At 49.5% G+C, this 12671-nt stretch overlaps 1 protein-coding gene across 1 annotated transcript in view; it reads left to right on the top strand.

Moving 5' to 3' along the window:
- Positions 1-12671, top strand: part of LOC106805890 (thyroid receptor-interacting protein 11-like) — a 46727-nt gene that overhangs the window by 32972 nt on the left and 1084 nt on the right. The window contains exons 6-11 of the mRNA XM_014807660.1: positions 3058-3196; positions 8652-8728; positions 9216-9388; positions 9891-10002; positions 10264-10416; positions 10816-12668. Of these exons, the coding sequence (XP_014663146.1) occupies positions 3058-3196; positions 8652-8728; positions 9216-9388; positions 9891-10002; positions 10264-10416; positions 10816-12668 (2507 nt within the window). The remainder of the gene's footprint in view (positions 1-3057; positions 3197-8651; positions 8729-9215; positions 9389-9890; positions 10003-10263; positions 10417-10815; positions 12669-12671) is intronic.

Raw genomic sequence — 12671 nt, 5'->3', positions numbered from 1 at the left:
TCGGCACGCATGCGCATACGCATCCTATCTCAGATATTTCGCACACGTCAGATATTTCGCGCGACACCGGCCAGTAGGCACCTTCCAAGGTCAAAATATACAGCTATTTGTGGTTGTTTGGCTACAGTTGTCTGTACGGGCCATTTCAGTCTTGGATCAAGTCCTGTGACGTCTGGTTCTTGATTTCTTTGGCTGTTGGTCAAGTCATGACTGTCCGGCCATGGCTGGAGTTTTGGTGGTGACTCCAATAGCCACAGGAGATTGTCGCCCTAGTATAAATATAAATGACTTTGCATTCCATATATGATTTGATTCAAGATATGACGCAGCACCTAGGAACTAGTACATCCAGATAAAGCAGTGGTTATTAATAATGTTTATCTGATGCGATTCAAATTGTGGTCATTGGTGTATCCTAGCTGGCACCTCCTTGGTACATCCACTGTAAAGTAAAGTTACTAACAGTCTCTTAAAACTGTCCGTAACCAGTGAACACATCTAAAATCATCTCGTTGGCCGACACGTTAACAGGGTTCGTAGCGGGTCTTCCAAAATCTTATAAGTACTTATTTTGCCAAAAATAAAATAAGGGCCCTTATTAGTACTTATTTTTGGTGAAATCTTAGAAAAGTACTTAATAGTCCTTATTTTTTCTCGACTTAGAGTAAGAATTGTTGTATATATAATACGGAATAATTAAATCTGCTGTGCAATTGTGTATATAAATATTGCTAGTGTACTTTAATAGTCGGTGATCTATCAGAAATCGTGTAAAAAAGTCTTATTTTGGCCTCCAGAAAGGGTCTTATAAGTCCTTATTTCAACATGTGTCTTACTACTATGAACCCTGGTTAAGAACCACCAAGGAAATCGATCTGGCTACAATAACCTGCATGAACAATGATCTATCTGCTGTAAGTAACAGCTCTGGCTACAGTGGTCTGTACGAGACATGGTAGCTGTAGGTAACAGTTCTGACTACAGTGGTCTGTAAGAGACATGGTAGCTGTAGGTAACAGCTCTGACTACATGGTAGCTGTAAGAGACATGGTAGCTGTAGGTAACAGCTCTGACTACATGGTAGCTGTAGGTAACAGCTCTGACTACAGTGGTCTGTAAGAGACATGGTAGCTGTAGGTAACAGTTCTGACTACATGGTAGCTGTAGGTAACAGCTCTGACTACAGTGGTCTGTACGAGACATGGTAGCTATAGGTAACAGCTCTGACTACATGGTAGCTGTAGGTAACAGCTCTGACTACAGTGGTCTGTACGAGACATGGTAGCTATAGGTAACAGCTCTGACTACAGTGGTCTGTAAGAGACATGGTAGCTGTAGGTAATAGTTCTGACTACATGGTAGCTGTAGGTAACAGCTCTGACTACAGTGGTCTGTAAGAGACATGGTAGCTGTAGGTAACAGCTCTGACTACAGTGGTCTGTAAGAGACATGGTAGCTGTAGGTAACAGCTCTGACTACATGGTAGCTGTAGGTAACAGCTCTGACTACAGTGGTCTGTACGAGACATGGTAGCTGTAGGTAACAGCTCTGACTACATGGTAGCTGTAAGTAACAGCTCTGACTACATGGTAGCTGTAAGTAACAGCTCTGACTACATGGTAGCTGTAGGTAACAGCTCTGACTACAGACTGTCAGTGGTCTGTAAGAGACATGGTAGCTGTAGGTAACAGCTATGGCTACAGCTAGTGTCAGTGTTCGGTGGAAGACATGGTTGTTGCACATATATAATAGCTGTGGCTATAATGGTGTGTAGGAGCTATGACGCATCGGCTTGTCTCTTGCGGTGGTGAGACGTGTGTACGTCTGACTGTATGTAACAGCTGCATACACTCATATATTCATTTCCTTGCGGATGGTGCACATGTAGAGGGATGGACCAACCTTGATCGCATGGCAGCACCCTTTACCGGGCTGAGCCCGCTTCCTTCCTCACGCACGCGAACACACACGTGCGCACACACGCGTGCACACGTACGCACACGCGTACTTCTGCACACTGTTACACTCAGAAACGCACGCGCGCGCGTACACATGCGCGCGCATTTACAAACACACACCTACACACACTCGCGCGCACAAACGCCCACCCACGCACGCGCGTGCGCGCACAAACACCCACCCACACGCGCGCGCGCGCACAAACATTCATCCACACACGCGCGCGCGCACAAACACGCACCCACGCACGCACACGTACACACTCAGAATCAACAGCGCTGGCAGCTGTTGCCCGACATTCATGCGTGCGCGTGACTCTCACCCAGTCACACCTACACTACTGCACGCAGTAAACCAAGCAACACCGGAACACGCAGTCAAGCTAATGTTAATACATTTAGACATTTTACGATTAGACATATTAACATACATTAGAATATGGAGCCACTAATGTGCACTACAGCACAAATTATATATATATATATATATATATATATATATATACCAATGGCAATAATGCACATCCTGGCACTAATGTATGTAATATCACTAATTTAAATGGTGACACTAATGTAGATTTCGTCACTAACACTGACTATAGTGTACACCGTACTACCAATATAGCCCCACATTATGTATGAATGTGGATTTCCACGGAATAGACAATGAGGGCCGGCAAAGGCAGGAGACTGAGGTAAATGGACCAGGATGTTTAAAGGAAAGGGGAGGGAAGAATATGCGAATGGAAGTGATGCTGGGGCGGGCAGAAGGAGTAAGGATGTGTGAATAGAAGGGGTAATAGGATGGTAGTAAGGAGAAATTAGCGAGTTTATGTGGGATAAGGAAGAATGAGTAAATAGAAGGGACAAGGGAGGGGTAGGTGGGAGAGAAGGTGAAGGAAATGTGTAAAGTTAAGGGAGGAATACGAACAGTATATGAAGGAAATGTGCAAGAGGTGGGGACGAGGGAAAGAAGGTAAAGGGAATAATTGAGAGTAAGGGGAGACGGGAGCATGTGTGACAGGGACTGGATGGGGGGGGCAGGGGAGGAGGAGAAAGCGGAGGACACTCACGCGTGTTGTTGGCTGTTGTCGTGTAGGAGCTACAGACGCAGCTGGATGAGGAGAGGGAGAGCAGTCAGCGACAGCTCACCGCACTGCAAGATGCGCACGCTATCAGAGTGAGTCAACTGAAGCAGAGACAGCAGCAGCCAACCTCTTCCTCAGAAACAACTACAGGTAAGTGTGGCCATTGGTTGGATAGAATTAGACACGAGGAGAGTGGGAGGAGGGTGGGAGGATGGTGCGAGGAGGGTGGGAGGAGTGTGGGAGGAGGGTGGGAGGGAGCGGAATGAGGGAGGAGCAGACCGCTTATGTAGCGGCGACCATATCTGGATGTGACCGTGACACAAATATTGTGGGTTGCAGAGGCAGGTAGGGTGGTTGGCAGTAAGCTAGGGAGGGTGGGGAATAGAAATAAAGCAAGGTGGTTCGGCGAATAGTGGGTAGGCGAGATGGTGGAGCAAATCGAAACTAGACAAGGTGCATGGGGGAGGGGGGCAGAAGGTATACAAGATGGTTGGGAGAAACGAAGGTAGGCGAGGTGGTGGGGGCAATAGAAATAAACCACGTGGTGAAGATAGACGAAGGTAAAAGAGATGGTGGGGAGAAACGAAGATAGGCAAGGTTGTGGGGCGCAATAAATGATAAGAACCGATAGGCGGTAGATAGATAGGCATGGTAGAATATAATTCATGGTAGGCAGGTAGGCACTCTGTCAGTGTCAACCCCTGCTATTATTGATCCTGCCCCTATCACCAGCTCCGACTATACTCTCTCAGATGGCTGACAGCTGATAGCGTACACTGTTCACCTTTGGTACATTGGGCCACGCAGTGAGAGATGGTTTATTGCCATGCTGGGCAGCGCTACAGGACGCGAGTGTGTGTACCTGAACAACGCTGAAGACTTTGTCAACAGCGAGCTAATAAAGGCTTGGTTGCTTGCTCGGCATTCAGCCAAAACTCGCCGAGGCTGCACGATAACGGTCTGTAGCTCGAGTGGTGTGGTGTAGAAAGAGTTAGCCTGGTATCGCAGTATAGGTAGGGGTGAGGTTGCCCTGGTATATTAGTGTAGGAGGTGGTAGGTTGCACCAGTATAGTAGTATATGGAAGGTTTAGCTTGACCTGGTATATTATTGTAGGAAAGGGTAGGTTGCTCCAGTAAAGTGATGTATAGATAGGGCTTGTTGCCCTGATATATTAATGTAGGAAGGGGTAGGTTGCTCTAGTGTAATGGTGTAGGAAGGGTTTACGTTGCCATGGTATATAATGGTATTGAAATGAGGGTCACCCTGGCATTGTGATGTAGGAAGAGGTAAGTTTTCCTTATACAAGGTTAGTGGTGATCAGAAGCACGTACAGTGTGAGAAGTCAGGGTGGTGAAACGAGGTGAATAATGCTAGTGCCTAGTGGAGTGCACAGGCACTTGGAGCGTTTCAATAAAATATAAGGCTAAATAAATACGAAATCTATTTACTACCAAAGTCTTAATGTTTCTATACCCTCTTTCGCCTATTATTGCTGACAATTTCCTGTAAATGCCGTCCAAATGCTCATCTGCAACAAACACTGGCTGCTGCCATTGCTGCCGCTGCACACTGACACATAAATTATATAGTTTACTATATTTACATAAAATACACTATATATTTATGTGTCAGTGTGCAGCGGCAGCAATTGCGTCAGCCAGTGTTTGTTGTAGATGAGCATTTGGACGGCATTTACAGGAAATTGTCGGCAATAATAGGTGAAAGAGGGTATAGAAATATTAAGACTTTGGTAGTAAATAGATTTCGTATTTATTTAGCATTATATTTTATTGAAACGCTTCAAGTGCCTGTGGTGGAGTGGGTGGTGTGCAAGACAGGTCGCGTGAGTTGTGAGTGTGAGAGATTGTGGTGAAACGTTAGGAGTGTATAGGACCATAGGTAAATAATGTTAGGAGTAGGGGGTGTGCAAGACAGGTCGCGTGGGTTGTGAGTGTGAGAGATTCAGCTGGAAACCTAGGTGGAGGGCCGAGTGTGGGGAGGGTGGGTGGTTAGAGCAAGCAGGGATTTGTGGGGGAGTCATGTAGGCACGCACAGGGCTGGGCTAGGAGAGAACTGATCTTCCTCTTAGTCCGCAGCAGCCGTGGTAGGACCTACTGAGGGCGGGTACAGACAGGTAAGATAGATAAATACTTCCCAGCGTGCACCGTTCGCTGCCTGCGGATACTCGGGGAGGTGTGAGTGCGGCAGCGGGCAGGTAGACGTGAGGCGGTGGAGCTAGCAGCGGCGGGCACAGGTGTTGTACGGACACACAGGTGGTGCCACGTGGCTGCTATCAGCGGCTGGTGGCAGCTGCTGCCGACTACTGCGTGCGGGTAGAGCGCCGGTAATGCCGACCGCCGGTCTCTGCTAGTGCCGCCGTGCTGCCTGCCGATGTCGGTGTCGTGCTCAGCTCTCTGTACGTGTTCACGCTCTCACTCACTATACCTGGCCTGCACGCGAGCGTGCAGCTTTTCATTAGCACTAGCAGGTCCGTGTACTACGGGTATTAACTAAGCCTGTGTGTGTAAGTGCGTGATCAACGATGTCATTCGATGGTGGTTTCAGCCGATTCACGTGAAAGGCAAAAGGTAACTCGTGATGTTTCGATCAGGTTTGACCACGCACGCGTGTGTTTGTGCTCAAACACGCACGTAAGTACACGTGCGAGATGTGTGCGCGCGCGTGTGCACGAGATTATTAAATTACTATTATTTGGGTGTGTGCGTGCGTATGTGTGGTGCGCGCGTGTGCGTGCTTATGTGTGGTGCGCGCGTGTGCGTGCGTATGTGTGGTGCGCGCGTGTGCGTGCGTATGTGTGGTGCACGCGTGTGCGTGCCTATGTGTGGTGCGCGCGTGTGCGTGCGTGCGTGCGTGCGCGCACATGCTGGCGAATGTTGCGTACGCCTGTTTGCGTGCGTGTCTGCACGCAGTAAATGTGCCCCGTAGCACTAGGCCTTAGAGGTAACTATAGTGTGCTGTATTACTTAGTTTAATATATTAATTAACTGTAAGATTACTGAGATTATTAAATTACTATTATTTGGGTGTGTGCGTGCGTATGTGTGGTGTGCGCGTGTGCTAACGTGCGTGTCTGTGTCCATACTCGAGTGGGTGCCTGTGTCTGCATGCGTGCGTACGTGCGTGTATGGTGCGTGTATCTATGTGTGTGCGTGCGTGCGTGTATGGTGCGTGTATCTATGTGTGTGCGTGCGTGCGTGTGCGCGTCAGTGCGTGCGTGTGTCCGTGCGTGTGCGCGTCCGTGTGTGTTCGTGCGCGCGCGTGTGTGCGCACGCGAGCATATGGTGTGTGCGCGCACTCGCGCGCGTGTGTGTGTGTGTGTGCGTGCGTGCGTGCGTGCGTGCGTGCATGTGAGGGTATGCGTGGACCTTCACGCCCCATAACATGCAGCGGAAAACGGATGTATAACGTGAACGCTCTTGAATGGGTAATAGATCTGAGGGTGGTTGTCAGTCGATTCGGATTTGCACGGCGCATCCTAACTTGCGAGGCTGTGTGTTGTGTGCTCTCGCTGTGTGTTGTGTGTGCTCTCGTTGTTGACCAACTGCTGGTAACAGCCACGGTGGACGAGTTAGTGTGAACCTAAGGCGAAGACCGATAACAGCTTGGAATGTTTACTCTCTCTCCCTCCCTCTCTCGCTCTCTCCCTCTCTCTCTCTCTCTCTCTCTCTCTCTCTCTCTTTCTCTCTCTCTCTCTCTCTAACACCCTCGCTCGCTCCCTCCCTTGCTAGCTCGATCTCGCGCTAGATCCTTCTTTCCCTCGCTTTCTTCGTATCCCTCTTCCTCTCCCTAACCCTTTCCTCTGCTGCTCCATCTACCCCTTCGCCTCCCTCTCACTTTTCTCATCGGTCCTCTCTCTTTTCCACTCCTTCTGTCTCCCTTTATCCCCCTCTCCGTTTCTCCCTTTCCCGCTCCTCCTTTCTCACCTTCTCCGTCTTTCCCTCTCCCTATCTATCGCCCTCCCTCCCTCATTCGGTTGCTTGCGCACACACTGTTTCTCGACTTCTAGCCATGTAAATTCGGAGTTGTTTGCACATCGCTTACTTTATGGCATGCGGCTATCGATTACCTGACTGCCTACACCCGAACACTGTACACAACCCCGTGACACCCACTGTGTGTGACACCCACCGAAATCAACTAAAACCCACAGTGCGACACCCCCCAGTCAGCCGCCTTCAATCATCGGCCAGACATCTACACTTGCTCCACCCAGCGTGGGACACGCTCACCTGCTTTTCAAAACCGAGTCACTGTCGGACACTCTTCCGCTGAAACCACATTGCAGCAACTAACATTTGGTGAACCCACGTCCTTAGTAGCCACACAGTGAGCCAGCTATCCTTGGTGAACTCACAGCGTGAGTAGGCTGCTTATCTTGCTATGTTCGTTGTATCCTAGCCCAATTTTATTATTGGTATCTAGGCGTGTATCCTGTAATATTTGTTGTTCTGACTAAACATGCCTGCAGGTCTTCTATATCTTATACAAGCGATCATATACATGCTTATCGTAGCAATATCATTTATATTGATAAAATAGCTCTATTGTTATATCTTTTTTCTGCATCATGACAGCTCAGTTTCGCTTGGTAATTAGGTACCTTGTCTTGTTAAACTTTCCGTTCTGTATTCGCGCCTACATTATGCTTCCTGTGTTCCTGGTAACGTGTTTCTTATGTTACATCTGTCTTTCTGTATCCGACCCTGCTTCCTGTGTTCTTGGTAAGGTAGGTCTGCTGCTACATCTGTTTTTTTCAGTATCCCACCCTCCCATGTTCTTGGTAAGATAGGTGTCCTGTTACATCTGTTTGTCTGTATCGCACCCAACCTTATTGTGTTCTTAGTAAGATGTTTCGTATATATTATCGATTATTTATATTGTCTTTTTATATACGAGCTTGCTTTCTGTGTTGGAGGCTTCTACTGCTATGGTAGGTGTTACAGGAATCTCTGGCACACCTGCTGTAACTCCAGGAATTGCCCCATCGTTAGATTAACTTCCTGCCTACGTGTGTCCGCGCTTGAGGGAGAGGAAGTAGATTTACCAACCTCGCTCGCGTGTGCACACGAACGTCTTCTCTTGTTCCACGCACACCCTCTCGTGCTGAGGTATCCAGTGGCAGGTCTGCTGTGTATTCGGTTAGCAGTTGTAGCCGCGTTACTGCCAGCTATATATCGCGACGCTAGTAGTGGCCGCCATTCTGTTAGACGCGGTAAGTTGCTGCTAGCTAGTTATAGCCCTACTAGCCACCGCCTGTAAACCAACATTAGTTTTGTTCGTAACGGCTGTTGTTCCCGTAGACGCAGTAAGAGTCTGCACTTTGTGAGCCAGTATTGCTACTTGATCTCAAGTGAGTCTAGTAGCTAGTAGCTAGTGGTGCTGAGCTACTAGCTGTGCTGAGATGGCTGTGATTGCTGTCAGTCTCGTAGGTATTCTAGTGTGTAGGTATCTGCACCTGCAGAAATAATAAAGTCTAACAGCATGGCCGTGAGCTTGGTTTGTCTCTGCAGTGCAGTACTTTGTCGTTCTACAAGTGGAGAATTTCTCAGAAGTTTATTTAATTTACCTTTTGATTTTTTATAGAAGATGGCAGCCAAGGGGCCGAGCAAGGGGCGAGGCTCGACGATCAACTGCGGGCTTCTGTCGTGGAGCGCAACAAGGTTGGTATCGAAACTGTTATGCGTCTAAAGTATTACATATCAGAATAGAGTTCTACTAGTTCATCTAGAATAAGACACACACATGGGATTATATTGCATTATATATATTATTATATATAATAATAATAATAATATATATATATATATATATATATTATATATATATTATTTATATTATATTATATGGTCTTAAGTCACGAGATCTATTCGGAAATATGTACTGATCAACCTATTTCTAGCTGTGGTATGCTCTTGTTGCTGCTGTTGCCCTTGTTGTTGTTGTTGTTGGGTAATTAAAAGTCAAGAGGTTCTTTTTCTTCACGCGAGTACCTGACTCTACGTGCAGGAATGTGCATTCTTGCAGAGTATTGTCATACTGTGGTGGGTGGGATTGGCTGTTGTTGTATTTTGTTAATTTCAAAAGCAGGAGGGTTCTAGCTGCAGTTTTATATTTGTTATTATAATTGTTTGTGTTGTTGTTTATTAGTCGGAGGAGGAGATTAGGAGGCTGAGGCAGCATCTAGCACAGATCAGTCATTACATCATGCATGCCAAAACTTTAAAGGAGGTGCGAGAGATCAGTAGTCCTACACCTGGTACCACGTCACCGGATGCTATCTCATTGACCAGCACGCCAGTACAGAATACCATCAAGAGCAGGTAAGCTGTATTTGTACAAGCACAACATATATATATATAATATATATAATATATATATATGTTATATATATATATATATATATATATATATATATATATACATGCAACGTAGTCGTACAGACGTTTTATAGCCTTGGAGACAGCCATGGCCATAAATTGACCGTAACTATGGAGACAGTCTATGGTCTATGGTCTATTAGACTATCTTCCATCGTTTTTATGCTATCTATTGTCCTATATAGATTTCTGCACAGCTGTATAGACTGTCTATAAAAGTAAAGACTGTCCAAATCCTGTTCAATCAACCCTTTTCTGCATCTATACTAGCTACAGTATCAGGCCATGGCAATATTTACTAGTAACTGTCCCTTCTATTGTGCATTCAATATTATTTCTACATCTTTTGTTATCTTTAGGCTGATATGCACGTATGGATATGCAATAAATGTGTGGTTGTACTGATGGCTTTATATTGGTAACAATGCTGGATGTATTTGTGTAGGTGTGTGGAGGAGGGCGGTGATCTCTCACAGTACTACAGCAGTGTAGAGGCGCCCGATACCAGCAATGTGACCCTGCATAACCTCTCTCAGGAGAGCCAAGAGATTGTTGAGGTAAACATGTCTCTTCGTCTGGTTCATGTTCTGTTCAAAACATGTTTCATTCTTCAGACAGTTTACCCTGTTCCAACTTGCCCTGTTTCACTCTTTTTGTTCACCCCTTTCACGTTTCCCTCTGCCATTATTCTTTCCTTTCCTTCCGTTATTAGTCGCAATTCGGTTGATGGGAGACGGTTGACGGTTTCGGTTGACGGTTTCGGTTGACGGTTTTACGCGTTTGATGGGAGGTTAATCTGTGCTGTTCTTTGTCCGCAGGATGAATATTCTGAGGAAGGCGGTTACCGAACAAGAATAGCAGAGCTGGAGCAGGCCAGCTCAGAGTGGGACGTAGAGAAAGGTGCTCTAGAGGATCTGGTGGTGAAGCTAAGAAGACAGAGCAAGGAGAAAGATAAACACATAGCAGATCGAGTGAGTATCCCTGCTTCTCTTGATGAGTACACATGCCTGCGCACATGTATACTTGAGCTATATATGCATCCCTATTAATGAACGTGAAGCTCATACTCTCCCACGCGTACACCCATATTCACACTCGCACGCACATGCACACTCGCACGCACACACATGCACATAGACACAAAATATACACATGTACCTTTCATGTACAACATGTACCCACCCATGCACGCACGCTCATATACATGCACTTACAAATTATGCAAACTGCATGCACAACATGTATTTACATAGTTACATACACACACAAGCATGCACGCATGTACTTGATGCATTCGTGCCTCCATGCACAGACATGCACAAACACGTGGCTATCACACACTGACTGTATGTTTGCACGTACTCATATAGATGGCAGCACAGGGCAGCCAGACAATGGCCGGCGAGCTGGCACACATACAGACCAGATTGGAAGCCTCGCTCCAGCAAGTCACGTCGTTGCAAGAGCAGAACTTCGAACTGCAGGCGAAAGTGCAGCGCATAGAGACGGAGCGGCACACGGTAACGAATGACGCGACGGAGCAGCGAGAAGATGCAGCGACAAGCCACCAGGGGACGCCGCTGTCCACCACGACAGAGGATAGCGAGACACTGGCCGAGCTGAGTGGTACAATCGCGAGCCTCCAGGGGGAGCTGGAGGCGCTCAATGAGACAAGCCTGATCCTTGCCGAGGAGAAGCTACGCTACGAGCAGCAGGTGATAGAGGGCGCTGAACAACTCGCGCGCACGCAGCGCCGCCACCGCGACGAGCACAGCCAATCGGAGGCCACCATAAATGCGCTGATGGCGGAGAAGCAGCGGCTCGAGGAGGAGCGAGAACACCAGGTGGCGCTGCAGCGGGCCGGCGAGAAGAAGGTGGCGCGACTGCAGGCAGAGCTCAGTGCCACCGAGGGCAAGATGGCCGAGCTGCACGCAGAGGGCGCCACTGCACGGCAGGAGGCGGAGCGGCTGCGACACGAGAACGTCAGTCTGGAGCGCGAGGCCGCGCTCGCGAGGCAGAATCTCGTCCACCAGAGGGAGCTAGCGACGGACTCCCTGCAGGGGGCGCTGCGCGACAATGAACGGGACGGGCGGGAAGGATCGCCGGGGGCGGCTGCGACATCCGCAGCAGAACTGGCGGACGCTAGAGGACGGTGCGCACTGCTCGCTCAGGAGGCGAGCGAGCTCGATGATCGGCTGCGCGAGAAGGCGGCCGAGAACGTGATAATGGAGGCACTCGTCGCGGAGAGGGACCGAGACGCGACGCGCCTCGCCGCCACACTGGCCGACGCTGAGACGCGAGGAGCCGAGGCGGAGCAGGAGAGGCAGGCTCTGACGACGAGGCTCCGGGAGCAACGCGGAGCGGCCGAGACCGAGACGAGACGTCTCGATGCGGAGCTCGCTCGCATCTCAGCCGTCTCGAGGGAGGCCGAGGCGCGTCTCGCGGAGTCTGTCGCACAGAATGCCCGCTTCCGCAGTCACTTGAACGACGATGCCCACCAGGTGGCGTCGGTGAGGCATGAACTGGAGGAGCAGACAGCACAGCTGGGGGCGCTGAAGGAGAGTAACGGCCGCCAGGAGGCGACACTGGCCGCACAAGCACAGCAGATAGCGGAGACGTCTGTGGCGAACCAGCGTCTGCTACGAGACAACGTGGCGCGGACGGAAGAGACAGAGAGACACCGTACGGAAATACGCTCACTAAAGGCTGCGATCGCCGCTAGAGAGGATGGAGAGAAGTCGGCACGAGAAGAGAGAGGAAGAGGTAGCAAAGAGGACGAAAAGGAGGAAGGTGATCTGGGAGACGCTGAGAAGAAGGGAGAAAGTAGAACAGAGGCTGAGAAAGACAGTAACATGGAGTCCGGCAACGATGGAGTTCGTCACGGTGACAACAATTGCCCGGCGCCCAGAGACGACGCAAACGATCGCAACTTTGTCGTGCTGAACGGCGGGAACGAGAGCGACTGGGACGCGGGGGAGGAGGGCGTGACGGGAGGATCGCCGCAGAGAGAGGGCGCCGGGGGAGCGCAGCCCGGGGAGCGGCACGCGACGAACGTGCGGCTGCGGGAGGCGCGGGAGCAGCTGCGCTCGCTGCACGCTCAGCTCTCCTCGCTGCAGGCAGAGCGGGGGAAGCTGCTCGCCGTGCTGCAGGAGCGGACGCGCGAGACCGCCTCGCTGCGTGCCGAGGTGCACCGCCTCGTCGACGCCGTCGCCGCCGCCGAGCAGCG

Source organism: Priapulus caudatus, unplaced genomic scaffold, assembly GCF_000485595.1.
Source record: "Priapulus caudatus unplaced genomic scaffold, Priapulus_caudatus-5.0.1 Scaffold132, whole genome shotgun sequence".
NCBI classification, from domain to species: Eukaryota; Metazoa; Priapulida; class Priapulimorpha; order Priapulimorphida; family Priapulidae; genus Priapulus; species Priapulus caudatus.
Note: the sequence above shows the minus strand (reverse complement) of the source record. Positions and strands in the feature narration are given on the sequence as shown.